Source organism: Polypterus senegalus, chromosome 4 (genome assembly GCF_016835505.1).
Source record: "Polypterus senegalus isolate Bchr_013 chromosome 4, ASM1683550v1, whole genome shotgun sequence".
Lineage (NCBI taxonomy): Eukaryota > Metazoa > Chordata > Cladistia > Polypteriformes > Polypteridae > Polypterus > Polypterus senegalus.
The window spans coordinates 206,856,776-206,872,026 of NC_053157.1; the positions used below are offsets into that span (position 1 = coordinate 206,856,776).

Here is a 15,251-nt window from a genome sequence, read left to right on the forward strand (position 1 = left end):
AAATAAAACTAAAAAGGAAGTACTATCTCAACTTACAAAAATAAAAGCAAATCATTTTAGTTAAGAGTGTTTCTAGTTTTTACCCTATATAAGAAGTTTGCCTTGTTTATGAATATGATTTCACTATTTGTGTTCTTATCTCTGTTGCCTATAAAGTAAAATCACCAGTAATATGCTCTTTATTTATGAAAAGATGTTCTTCTTGGTCACAGCTTTTTTTTTTCATTCTTATACCCTTTCCGGACAGCACGGTGGTGCAGTGGGTAGCGGTGCGGCCTCGCAGTAAGGAGACCTGGGTTCACTTCCCAGGCCCTCCCTGTGTGGAGTTTGCATGTTCTCCCCGTGTCTGCATGGGTTTCCTCCCACAGTCCAAAGACATGCAGGTTAGGAGTATTGGTGATTCTAAATTGTCCCTAGTGTGTGTGTGTGTGTGTGTGTGTGTGTGCCCTGCGGTGGGCTTGCGCCCTGCCCGAGGTTTGTTCCTGCCTTGCTCCGTGTGCTGGCTGGGATTGGCTGCAGCAAAACTGCTTGAAAACACATTACTTTAACATGGCTTTCTGATAACTTCACCTTCATTTAATCCTGATACTCTGTATATTCAATTCATTATCATATCTATTCATGATGGCTCTAAAATCCGTATTAACCCCTACTCTCTCTTCTGTTTCTTTTCCCGGTTTTCTGTGGTGGCGATCTGTGCCATCACCACCTAATCAAAGTACCGTGATGTTCCTACATTGATGGATTAAAAGCCAGAAGTCTACATGGCCACCATCATCAAGTCCTTCCATGAGAACCCTAAATACAAAGAGGACTGTTTCATTTATGTTAGGTAGAATGCCCAGAAGGGTCTGGGCGGTCTCGTGGCCTGGAACCCCTTGCAGATTTTATTTTTTCTCTCCAGCCGTCTGGAGTTTTTTTTTTGTCCTCCCTGACCATCGGACCGTACTCTTATTCTATGTTAATTAGTGTTGTCTTATTCTAATTCTTACTTTGTCTTTTATTTCTCTTTTCTTCATCATGTAAAGCACTTTGAGCTACATCATTTGAATGAAAATGTGCTATATAAATAAATGTTGTTGTTGTTGTTGTAGCAGACCCCCGTGACCCTGTGTTAGGATATAGCGGGTTGGATAATGACTGACAGACTGACACCCTTTCCATGTCATCTTCAAAGCACTGCTAAATGCTTACAGAGCAATGGCAATGAATTCTCCTTAAAATCAAATGACACTTTTAGAAATTCAGAACTCAACAAGGGCTACTAACAGCCTGTCAAAAAAAGAAAGGCACAGAAAAGATGATGAGTGAGTAGCAGTGGGTGGATGGATAAATCATCATTAAATGTGAGGCAAACACAAACCAACAAACCAGACAGCTATACAGCATTCCAAGCCATTTAGGGGCAATGTTGACTTACAATACAAAAATGACAACTCACTTTGCAAACTCGAGCCACACGGGGAATTCTCACTTTAGCATAAAACTCGTATTCTCTGGCGGTCTCCGTCAAAAAGAAATAGACCTTGTCATCATCACCAGTGTTGCTGTTCTTGCTCTCTGGCACAAAAGCAGAACTCACGAACTCTGGCTCTATGGAAAGGAGTGGAGAAAGGTGGGATGTTAGGAAAGGTGACCATGGTCTGTGATTAGACTGTCGAAGAGACTCATTAAAAGTAATTAAATAAATAAAATAGTGCTGGCTTTACATCATCTGGACACAGGATAAATATGTTAAATGCAGCTACTGGTAACCACGCATGCACTTTCAGGAGTCAAAGTAGAAGGGACAATCATTCTGGGAAAGGATAGCTTAATTAGTCAAACCAGTTTATTTTAAGCATATCTATTATAATAAACACTGCCATAAATTAACATTACAATAAAATATTTCATATGTTGCTCCAATAAAGACAACTTGAGAATACAAAGAAGAAAAAAAAAAATGTTTAACAAATTGTTTTGTTAGCCTCACTGCTTAAATATTACATGCACTTTAAATGAAAGTCAATTCTTTACTTCAAAGACAGCATAGCTTGGTTCGGTATAATGGTGGCTTAGACAGTAATACAGTGGAACAAAAATGACGCAAGGCGCAGCACCGGGACTAATTACAGCAGACAGCTGATGTAAATTAGCAGGCTAACCTAATGAGGAAACTTCAATGTGCACCAAAACACTGAAGTAGAGGACAGCAGGGGAATAACAAAGACCTCCCACCGCTCTACCCCAGTGGCTCACATGGAAAGCAAACTCTCCCAGAGCCTAATTTATCACACAGATGTTCTGGATGGAAAAACAAAGTTATTTTTGGTGAATGGACAATTTTTTTCATAACAATACACAAATATGCATAACTGGTCACCTATACACATGCATATGCAATGTTAATACACATTATATAAAAAAAAATAACTGCTTTCCAGTAAAGCAATTAATAGAATTGAAGAGATTTAAGTGTAGGCATACACTGTGAAGAACTGGCGTCAAGTCTACAGCTGTTTCCCTCCATGAGCCTGTTAACACTTACAGGCTCACACAATCCTGACCAGGAGAAAGGGGGAACATGAAGTATTATAAGCGCAGACTTACAAGCAAGTCATTATTTTACATTTAGCGTGTATGTTGATGTGCATGACCAACCAGGTGACCTGACTGAGCTAAACGATACCACTCTGGTACAACAGGGGGTGCTGTCGCTACCAGTATCTTCTCTTTCACTCACAGTCCTGGGAAGGATCCCATGATGCCGAGAGCTGACCCTGCACCTTCCATTCAGGACGCTATAAAACTGGATGGCCTGGGAATGTTGCTTATCACCAATCTCAAGGAGTCGAGACTGAACGAGCTTCCATGCGAGATCCAAGAAAGAATAAAACTCTGTGTGGGCTGATGTTTTAGTCAGCTGACTTTTTCATTGTGCTGCAGTGCACCCTTTTTGCTTTTTTCAGTTTGCTCATTAAATGTGGCTGCCAGGTTGTTACCCCACTGATTTCTCCTGCTGTTCTCTGGTGTGTCTGTCGGTCATAATGTGTATTCCCACATGTGCATAAATATATTTAATAGACATTGACAGACAGTGTAGTAAATGCACACATCCATACATCTATTGATCTCCCCACTAAGTGCCACATTTACTTTTAACCAACTTCACAATCTGCTCCCTTTTTCTCGTTGAAGAACTTGTTTTAAAAGGAACGTACTCTATGAATTCTTTCTTCTAACTTTAAATAGTATTATTCAACCTATAATGAATGCAAAATGTTTAAAAACAAAACAAAAGTCACCACACTCTTCATTTGTGTATACTGTATGTCATTATGTGAAGGCTTTGCTAAAATTGTACAATTATTTTCATTCTTCAGCATACAGGGTGGTCCAGATCTAATTATGCAGGTCCAGATCATGTGGATGACTTTGATTTATGTGGGGATGATTCCAGTTCAGCACAAAGACGATTCTTCATGTCGTCAGTTCACACACTTCTCGATGGTACGGATTTTTTGGGTGATTTTCCATGTAATGAACTTAGTTTATAAGTTATAGCGTAATGAAAATTGCATAATTAGATCTGGACCACCCTATACAATAGCTATGGCTGAAACACTAAAACATTACTACTGTTTTTCTGTGTTTTTATTTTTTTCCCCTCATAATACTTCACGAACTTGGAACATATCTGGAGACGGGTAAAGAGTATATATATATATATATATATATATATATATATATATATATATATATATATATATATATATATATATATATATATATATATATATATATATATATATATATATATATATATATATATATATGTATATATATATATATATGTATATATATATATATATATATATATATATATATTAAGGGTGCAACAATACATGTATCGATATTGAACCGTTCGATACAGTGCTTTCGGTTCGGTACGCATATGTATTGAACGATACAAAATTATATACAGTAATCCCTCCTCGATCGCGGGGTTATGCTTCCAGAACCCCAGCGATAGGTGAAAATCCAAAGTAGAAACCATATGTTTGTATGATTATTTTTATATATTTTAAGCCCTTAGAAACTCTCCCACACTGTTTATAAATATTCTCCGCACAGTTATACAGTAAACCCTTGTTTATCGCGTTAATCCGCTCCAGACAGATAAATGAATTTCCACGAAGTAGGATTCTTTATTTATAAATCTAATATTTTCGCAGTTAGAGCATAGAAAACCTGTTTACGACCTTCTAAATACGTTTTTTAACATTATTAGAGCCATCTAGACATGAAATAACACCCTTTAGTCAAAAGTTTAAACTGTGCTCCATGACAAGACAGAGATGACAGTTCTTTCTCACAATTAAAAGAATGCAAACATATCTTCCTCTTCAAAGTGCGTAAAGGCGGAGAATGTCAGAGAGATAGTAAAGTAAACAATGAAAAATCAATAGGGCTGTTGCGCTTTTAAGTATGCAAGCACCGCGATAAAGCAGCGGCAATGAAGGGATCAATGCGAAGGTAGCCTTTCAGCATTTTTACAGGAGCGTCCCTATCTTCTAAGCAAACAGCCTCTGTGCAAAAAGCCCCTCTGCTCACATCTCCTCCGTCAAGCGCAGAGAACGTCAGAGAGAGAGCGAGATTAAAGCAAACAATCAAAAAATCAATAAGTGAGCTTTTGGACGCACCTCGATAAAGCGGCATTTCTTAGAGGAGCGTCCGTATCCACTAGGCAAAAGCTTCTGTGCAAACAACACTCAGCACACACCCCTCCGTCAGGCGCAGAGAATGTCAGAGAGGGTGAGATAGAGGCAGAGACAAGCAAACAATCGAGCACCGCGCCGGAGTCATATCTTATAGCATTGAGGAGTTTTAGTTAATATGTAATACGTGCTCTGATTAGGTAGCTTCTAAGCCATCCGCCAATAGCGTCCCTTGTATGAAATCAACTGGGCAAACAAACTGAGGAAGCATGTACCATTGGGTGTGTTTGTTTTATATTCTACCAAGTATAGAAAATACAGTCAGGGATCCCCAAATAATGCAGAACTGTATGTGGTTGATACCTTAATTTTAGAACATTTCAAATGTTTCAAAATATATTTAGGAAGGCATTTCTGTGCAATACATATTTTTATTTAAGTTGTTTTTGTTGTATATGCAGCTAAGTGCTAGCACTCCAGAAGATGAGTGTGAGGGAGGTCCATCAGAGAGTGGTTCATTTTATGGGGACATGATATGTTCAATATGCTCCTGAGAATATACCCCAGAAGAAGGGTATAGCATAGCTTTTATTTTGAAAGGGACCTTTCTCTGTAATAAACTCGTTTCCAAACTCTTTTATTTTTTATTATTTTGTTTTTCAGCAACATTTAATTTAAAAACTGTATTTTTGAGTTAAAAGAAATATATATAATTTTAATAAATTACAAATTAAAAAGGCATGAAAATTTTTTGTATCGAAAAATATCGAACCGTGACACCAAAGTACCGAACCGAACCGTAAATTTTGTGTATCGTTGCACCCCTAATATATATATATATATATATATATATATATATATATATATATATATATATATATATATATATATATATATATATTTGTGTTTTTGTGAAATAAAATTACTTATTTGAATACATCCTTGTTTATCATGGTAGAAGAGAGTGGAAACATGTTCCATGTTTGTCAGAAATACAAGAAAGAATTATAATGTACTGTACTCTGTTATAAAAACTACTATTAACACAGTGGCATGACAAAAGCATGCAGGAAAAATGCACGCAACAATGACTGAGTACAACTAGTACATTTTATTTACACTACTACTGCTACTATTATGAAATAAATGACAAAAAGCACAACTTAAAAAAAATCCTTTCTTGTTTAAAAGTACTTTAACATTTTACAGAAAACATTACATACCCCTGTACTTTTGTCAGAAAACTGTTGCAATTACAAATGCTTTGGCATACATGTGTTTATTTCTTTTGCTGGCACTGGACGTAAAATCTGATATCACTCTGTCTACAAAAACACTGTACCGTATCTAATTTAAACATCAGGTCACCATTAAAAGAATCAGGTGACACTTGTACAATGTGCTGTTTTTAAAAATTCTGTCATTTGTGGATGTCTACAGCTCAGCCTGGCAAAAACCAAGCTTTATGTGATCCCGGCCAGCCTGTTTGCTTATCCCCTCATCTCTGTACAGCTTGGCTCACTCTTGCTAACACCTGCCAAGTCAGTATGGAACCTTGGGGTGGCGACTGATGAGCAGCTATCTTTTTTCTGACCACATCTCAACTGTTTCTCGTTCATGCAGGTTCACGCTGTACAACATCTGCAAGATCAGGTCTTATTTGACAGAGTATGCAGCACAACTTCTGCTCCGAGCGTTGGTCTTGTCATGCATGTCTGAGGGGACTGGGCGGTCTCATGGTCTGGAATCCCTACAGATTTAATTTTTTTTTCTCCAGCCTCTGGAGTTTTTTTTGTTTTTTCTGTCCACCCTGGCCATCGGACCTTACTTATTCTATGTTAATTAATGTTGACTTATGTTTATTTTTTTATTGTGTCTTCTATTTTTCTATTCTTCATTTTGTAAAGCACTTTGAGCTACATTTTTTGTATGAAAATGTGCTATATAAATAAATGTTATTGTTGTTGAACTGCTGCAACTCACTTCTGGCAGGAGTACCCACATGTGCTATCAATCCACTACAGATGGTCCAGAATGCAGTGCCCCATCTTGCATTTAACCAGTCGAGATGGGCACATGTCACTTTTCTCTGCAGGTCCCTGTAGCAGCACACATTAAGTTTAAATCCCTGATGCTTGTCTACAGAGTAATCAGTGGGTCAGCACCTGTGTATATGGAGACATTGGCGAGGCAGTTCTACTAGAGAAAAGCATCTAATGATGCCACCTCCATGTGGTATCAAGTCTCAATCTGTAATCTTTTCCTGTGTAGTTCCTAGTTGGTGGAACAGCTGCCCAAATTCATTCCATACTGGTGAATCCCTCAATATATTTAAGAGGCAATTGAAAACCCATCTGTTCTGTGAATATCTGTCAAATTGATGAAAAAAAAAAACCTTTGCTCTGTGATATTTTACACTCTATGATTGTAAATGTACAAGTTATTACATCTTTTCAATTGTGGCAATCAACTTTTGTTACCAATCCTGTTACACTTGCTAAACTAACAGGCCCTAGCCTAATGTTACTCAATTGTTTAAATCTTTTGTAAGTTGCTTTGGATAAAAGTGTCTGCTAAGCAAATAAATTTAAATGTAAATGTAAATTTGTACACACACAGCGCTGAACAGTTAACACCACACTGTTCCCATTTGGAGGCTCCAGTCTTCTTCCTTTCAGTAAGAGATCTTTTCTTGCAAATGTTGTTACATACATCAGCACTGTAATTCATTCTGAACAAGTTTTTAAGTCACATTGTCAACAATCATATTGGCTAAAATTTATATTTTTCCTTTTCCCCTTAACAGAGTGAGGCATGTGTGATCTTTTCAGCGTACACATCATGCATTATACCCAATCTTCCTTTCAAGACCACTAGAAACAAAGGCTGAACTGTAATGACTTCTGCTCATAGCCCATTAAAAATAATTGCACATTTTTTTTTATTATGTGATACTATGACCAAAGCTCCAAAAATGACTAAAATTCTGCAAATGTTACTGATCCACAAGTAATCAGCTAAGTGTTTTTTCCATATGGAATGTCATTTTGATCTTGTAATTTAATTACATGCTTTGACACATATCTTTTGCAGTGTCTAACATTGGATTACTGTATATAAAACTAAAGATGGCAATTTATCTAAACAAGGTTCTGTTACACTGGATGCTGGACATCAGATTATTATGAAAGGTTATGAAAGGTATAACAAAAGACAGAAATTATCACTGCTTTACTAAATAAAAAAAAAAACTGCAAAATAAGCAAAAAGAAATAGAAGTGGTTAGAAACGCATGCCCTGATTTTCTTATAGCAGCATTTACCAAACACAAATTGGTGGACTGGCACCGATCCATAGAATATTTTGCTGGTCCAGAAAAATCAGTAAATTCTCAGGTCATGCTTTTTAACCAGTGTGAACCCTTCTAATTTTTTAGATAAGATTTCGAGCAAAACATTGCACCATGTTCTGTTCTGTGTATAAGGTGTCCACTTAATCTGAACGCTGTAAATTCCAAGGGGGAAGGCTCTCCAATCGAATTGTATAACGTCTTTATGCTCGAAACTCCCAGGAGGACCCAACACTCTCTGATATGAGGTTAGTAAATCTGGATGGTAGAATCTTTGCTCTATTAAGAAGTTTAAAAAGAAAGTACTATCACTTTTGTATTGCCACTTCAGGCAGTGGTTGCACAAAGCATAATACAGAGTAAATAAAGTTTATTATACTGTACTATTCACCTCCCCAGTACCTGCAAAGATTTCTGCAGGTCCACATGCCAAAAAGGTTAACAACTGCTGGTCTACAGCAATGCTATAAAAACTTAGATAGATAGATAGATAGATAGATAGATAGATAGATAGATAGATAGATAGATAGATAGATAGATAGATAGATAGATAGATAGATAGATAGATAGATAGATAGATCGATCTCTATCTCTCTTTTTCTGTCTCTCTCTCTCTCTCTCTTTGTCTGTCTATCTATCTAGCAGATAAAATTGCATAAAATTGCACACTAAAATCTCCACTATCAAAAGGTTAGGCACGGGAGCTGAAAGAAGGAACTGTGTCTGTGATTGAATACCGTAGCAACATAATATTCAGCATACAAGGATTCAGAATGAATGAAATCTGTGGAAAATACAAATTCACAATAAATAAACAAAAGCTGTTCTCCCTGTACACCTGCCAGCTCACTGTCTGAGTTGCACTCTATGATATTTTGTGGAGCTCAGCAATCAGAAGGAACAGTAAAGTGCAGCCACTTTACCACTCGATTAAAATAAGTCCATTTAAGATATTTAGGGAATCTGCTGAACATCTCCCTTGGGAGCAGGCCTTCTGGAGGGATTCAGTCTGCCAGCCGAATGGGGAATCCCTCAGAAAAAGCTGCAGCTAATGATAAAAGGAACAAACTCATCTGCCGTTCATGAACTGTTGCTACCATAATGGTCACTACAAAATGCAGATGAGAAAGGAAAAATAAAGGGCAGCATCAGAGAATTACTGTAGCTGCCTAAGCTAAAGAGGCAGAATGTATAAAAACTGGGCAAGGAACCAAAGTGCTGATGTGTGTGCATATTGGGTATAAAATGTAGCCCAATAGGATCGCAGGGATAAAAAGTAATGCAGTTAAATTAAGGCACATTAACAGTGGCATCACTATGGAAAAGAAATAAGGAAAACAACACTTTTAGAAACTCATTTATCGACACTATCCACAGGTTGTCATACAAAAAAAAATGTAACATGTTCTTCCATTAAGATTTGCATGTGACCAGTTATAACCAAGGGTTAAAAGTCTGCCATGGGCCATTGTGGGCAGTGAGGTTTTCAAAGGGCACGAACTTCTGGGCGTTAGGTGGAAAGACATGTCACAAAAGAAAGAACAGTCTTTCAAGTTGTTATTCGCAATTTGTAGTGAACGTCATTGACTTCAGTGCTCAATGACTCAAACCCATCTCTGCTACTCTTTTATATATTCCAGTATATTGTGAAAAGGCGCTATATAGACGCCGGCCCGACACAGACTGGACACGGAGGCAAACATAAAATAAAACAACTATTTATTTTTTTCACCTGTGGGCGCATGTCTTCCCACTGTCCCACAGGCAGTACACAGCCCCAAGCACAGCACACACCAAAACACCAATAAACTAAAGTGTTATCCTCCACTCCTCCTAGGCAGCTTTGTCCTATTCCTCCCAACTCTGGCCCCTGAGTGGTGGTCGCTGGCTCCTTTTATTAGGCACCCGTAAGTGCTCTAGGTGCTTCATTGCCGACAACTGGCTGCACTTTGAGTATGGTGAAACTACTGCCAAGAAGTGCCCAGCAGCTCCTGCTGCAGCACCACCTGGTGGCACCTGCAGAACCCAACAGAGCTGCACCAAACTCCAACTCCCAAGAAGCCCTGCGGGAGTCTGAGTCACCGCTGCAACCAAAGGAGGTTGCCAACTAGTGTCCAGGGGGAGGTATTGGGTCTCCCATGCTTGCTTCCCCGGGACATATGCTGAAGGGGTGTCTCGTCCGGGCATGGGCCCTTTCCATCTGTCATAATATAAAAAAGCAATGACTTTGTCATTATTTAACGAGTTTTAGAGTGCATGAGGAGAAAGGGTCTGAATTAGTGATGGATGAAAAAAGCAAGTTTCGATTTGCATGTAGCTTCACACAACGGACACTGAAATTTGTTTTGCGGACAACTTCACAATTTTAAAATGCTAAAAACACAAAAGAGTTTTTTTTTTTACTTTTTTTCAAATGTTTTTGGGGGTGGAAAACAAGCAACACATCTCCCTAAAGTCTTGTTCACACTCCTGTGGTTACGTTTTCTATTCTGCAGTTGTGTGAAGCATGTATTCCACAGCACACTAGTAAAATTAATTCGATTTATGCCTCTAGTTCACATCACAAGTGGAGGAGTGCAGCATGCTTGTTTTAAAATGGGACATGCTTCATTATTTGCGTATAAAGACACTAAAATGCACCATCATGCACATTGCTGCGTTTTCTCCATAGGAATATCGTCATGGCCAGCCGTCACTTACACTGTTAGCTAGAAACCATGATATTTCTAGATTAGGATATGCACACTTCTGGTGATTATTTTTTTAGATCTTTATTTAAATACTAAATGACAAGCATATACATACAGAATGAATGTATGAAAATGCATGGAGGCAGGAACTAAAAGCCTTCTTGTTTGAACAGTAGAAATAAAATTTATTTTGCAATTATTTTTTTTTGTGAAAGGACACACTTTGATTTTGTGCAAATCACTACAGTCAAGACTAATGAGAATTATAGTAAAATGTGGACAATAGAAATAATGCATGAAAAGCTGTCAATTATTATATCAATCCATCAGGGTCATGAGGTTGGCAGCTTTGAGACTCAGTCCATTCCATGACTCATTTATGCACACTCACATGCTAACTCATACCTAATGTACACATCTTTACAATTTAGGAGGAAAGCAACAGGCAGGACTACTCCGAAAAAATATACACAGATGTGCAGAGAACATGCAAACTTCACAGAGACAGCAGCTGGGATTCAAATGTAGGACTCTGGGATTGTGGCAGAGAAGCACTAACGACTGTCTTGATAAATAATGCAATATGAACAATGGAGAGAATAGAAAGAAAATCAGTGGAGCAGACTGAGTTGGCTTAAAAAGGTGACATTACACAGGAGTGATCTCATTTGGGTTTATGATATCATATTCTTGTATTTATCCAATCTTGTCTGCCCTGGGCCATAAATAATCTCACTTTTTTACAGCTCACTTTAAATAAGATATGTCATGCATTTCCTACCATTACAGCTAAATGTACCCAAACATTGTTGCATTATTATTATATACAGTATTAAGCTGACACCATTATCTAAGGTGAATTCTAGGGCCAGACACTTTGTAAAGATGAAGCGCAGACAGGCTGAATACTTTGTTGAGAATCTCATTGTGAGAAAGAGCAGCCTTGTGGTTTCAAGTCTTGTGCCTTTGGGCCTACACCATACTACCTGGCATTGGCATGTGTGTTTTGTTGTATATAGTGAACACTGAAACAAGACTAATGTATACTACTTAGAATTCTTGAGCCCACCTTTACCTTCCTATCTCACTGAACATTCACATTTGACACCATTTGAAAGCCTTTAAAACAAAGTAAGCAGATGCTTCTTACAGGATATGACACAGTCTATGGTTAACTTTATATCTGGTGATGGTTTAGTACAGATGGCTTTTTCTCACTGTTTTATTTTAATGATGCACTAAACATGCAATACCGCTAAAAAAAAGAACAAACCACTAAATAAGTTCCTGGCATGTTTCTCTGAAACACAAACTAATGCCTATATTAAACAAAAAGAGATAAAATGACATAAAGTTGTATTTGCCTTGTATTTTCTCTTTTTTTTCTTGTAACTAACTGAATATTCCTTTGAGGGTAACCTAAAGTCTACTTTGACCTCAGACCCACAAATCTGCAAATTAGCTTGAATGTCTGCACTGAATTCGCTGCAAACCTACAGTCTGATGCTGTACTAAAGTTTCAGCTAACATGTGCTCTCTGCAAGCTTTTACTGTTTGCTTCTGTACCGCACGATGCATGGTATCATCCAATTATATTTAACAAACCTCGTCACACCACCTCTTAAGTTACCAAGCAGTTACTTCAATTCAATTCAATTTAGTTCCGTTTATTTGAATTAAATTACATAAAACTTTATCAATCCCAGTGTGAAATTTAGATGCACAGAGGAGCAATAACATAAAAAACAATGATATAGACTCATGGGACAAATCATACAATCAGTCAATCGATAAATAAATAAATGTACATTGTGCAGATGGTGTCGCAGTGGTAGTGCTGCTGCCTCGCAGTAAGGAGATCTGGGTTCACTTCCCGGGTCCTCCCTGCGTGGAGTTGGCATGTTCTCTGTTTCCTCCGGGTACTCTGGTTTGCTCCCACAGTCCAAAGACATGCAGGTTGGGTGCATTGCCGATTCTAAATTGTCCCTAGTGTGTGCTTGGTGTGTGTGTGCCCTGCTGTGGGCTGGCGCCCTGCCTGGGGTTTGTTTCCTACCTTGCGCACTGTGTTGGCTGGGATTGGCTCCAGCAGACCCCCGTGACCCTGTGTAGGATATAGCAGGTTGGACAATGGATGGATGGATGGATATTGTGCAGAAATTTCAAAATTAACTTAAAGAGTTCACCGGGATGAAGCACTGAATTGCCTGATAACAGTGGGCAGAAAAGACCCCCAGTGGCGTTTCTGAACACATCATGTTGGAATGAGCCTGTGGCTAAAAGTGCTCCAAGACAGCGCCTCCTGCAGGGGATGGAGGGGATTTTTCATGATGGCATCCAATTTTGCCACTATAATTTCTTCCACAACGGCTTCCAGTATCTCCAGAGTTCGCCCTGTGATGGAGCAGGCTTTCCTGATAAGTCTGTTCATACATCGTGATTCTTTATAGCTCAAATTGCTTCCCCAAGAACATCCGCGCAAGAACATACTGACTACTATGGGCTGGTAGGACATTTTAGAGGCAGCATTTGTAAAGTGAGGATGTTAAGCATTGGGTTTATAATACACAGAATTTGCCATCACCACCTCTAATTTGTTAATAAATGATTCCAAACATTTAATTGACAAAAATGTAACTGTGAAGCACAAAAGCTAGCAAAAAGACACAGTAGTACCAACTCACTCCTATATTATCCCCTGTGGGTATGATCCTATCTTTTAACCTTATATTACCGTGTTTGGAATTTCACAACAGCACACAGAAGTAGCAAACACTATCGTGTTTCTTCTCACTTCGGGTACATTGCCCATTCCTAGTTCACCAGGCTATAACAGGCATTTCTTATTGGCAGAGCAAGTCCACCCACCATTTTCTGAGGAATGTTCTTACCTCCTCCATACTGTAGTTACTGTTTGATATTTTCTTCTTTAATGAAGCCTATTAAGCTTTTCTCCAAGATAAATCAGCATGCACTAGGTTTGGGCACTAGATTAGAACACGGGAAAACTCTTCATAACAACAGACTATTTAGCCCAGTATATATATGGTAGCTCTTCAATTGCTACTCACTTAACTTCTGCAAAAGATCACCGAGGTAGGATCTAAAGGTCCGCAAAAACACTACTGTCTACCACATTAGGTGTAGGCTGTCCTATCCACGAGAAGCAATGTTAAACCTTATTTTCTGACAGATATGACTTTACACAACAGATAATGTACCAATTGATCCATCCTTGTCATTTAAGATATTTGTAGTAACCAGCTCAACCTGCTGTAACAAATATTCCAAGTATCTAAGTACCCTACTCCATTTGTAACAGTCACCCCTCACTTACATTCCTGCACGTTTCTGTAATGCTATCTAGGTTCATAATGTATTTAAAAATCAGAACAATGGCCCCGGGTACTTGCGTGACAAAGTGCAGATTTCAGAAAAACAAATCAAATAATTGTCTCATTAGACAGGTGCCACACTCTGCAACATGGTTAAAAGTTATGACCATGCTGGCTGTAGTTTTCACCAGTGCCTAATCCATATTTATAATAAACAAACCTCAAAGTTGGGACACTACGTAAAATAATTTGATTTTAAAATCATTTTTGACCTGTATTAAATTGAAAACAGTAAAATGACAAGAATAGAAACTGGTTTTTTTTTGTAAATAAACATCATGTCTCACAGACTAGGGAACAAATTAAGGGCTATAAATCTTGATGCCCCCACAGTCTCCCAGATCATGGACTAACTGGCCAACAGATGGCAGTTTGTGAGGCTTGAAAGAATAATCACCCAAAAATGAATATTTTAATACACGTATGTCACTTACTATTCAGTTCAATGCATCTCCCCCAATGTCCCTTCCTTCGCTTCAGCCAGAAGCCATTGGAAGACAGTACAGACTTCAATATACTACAGTCATTTTTAGAATAATATTTATTGTATTATATTTTTTAATATATTGTCTTACAAAGATACCGACTAAAGTACAATGTATTTGCGGTGGTATGCTTTTGAATTTTTCCTTGGGGATGAATAAAGTAGTAGCACAGCGAAATACCCATTTAGTAAAACGGGCACAAAGGTCTGTTTCGATCATGTTGTTCATTTAGGAACCTTTGTTCACCGGATTTGTTAGCCATTACATCCCTCTTTTGTCATGCGTTTTGATACCTTTCTTCATTAGACATTGCAGTCTTCTTGTGGACGACTAATGACTTTACTCCCAAGCCTGAGTTTTATATACATTATGTACTAGCTGTGCAACCAGTGTAAGACAAGTTGAAATCTAAGTAATTAATATTTGCAGAGCATAATCTATTGTAATGCATTTGTAATGTGTATGGTAATTACATCTGTCATTCAAAAGATGGCAAATCACAAACTTTTGCAGCAGTAAAATACATTATAACAAATGTTTGTGATTTACCATCTGTCAAAATAATAAATGTAACGCATTTTATTGCTAAAAATGTTTTTATGCACCATCTTTTGGAATGACAATAGCAACTGGTC

At 38.0% G+C, this 15,251-nt stretch overlaps 1 protein-coding gene across 1 annotated transcript in view; it reads right to left on the bottom strand.

Moving 5' to 3' along the window:
* The window catches only part of sema4f (sema domain, immunoglobulin domain (Ig), transmembrane domain (TM) and short cytoplasmic domain, (semaphorin) 4F), a 128,686-nt gene that overhangs the window by 19,954 nt on the left and 93,481 nt on the right, over positions 1-15,251 (bottom strand). The window contains exon 7 of the mRNA XM_039751897.1: positions 1,442-1,593. Within this exon, the coding sequence (XP_039607831.1) occupies positions 1,442-1,593 (152 nt within the window). The remainder of the gene's footprint in view (positions 1-1,441; positions 1,594-15,251) is intronic.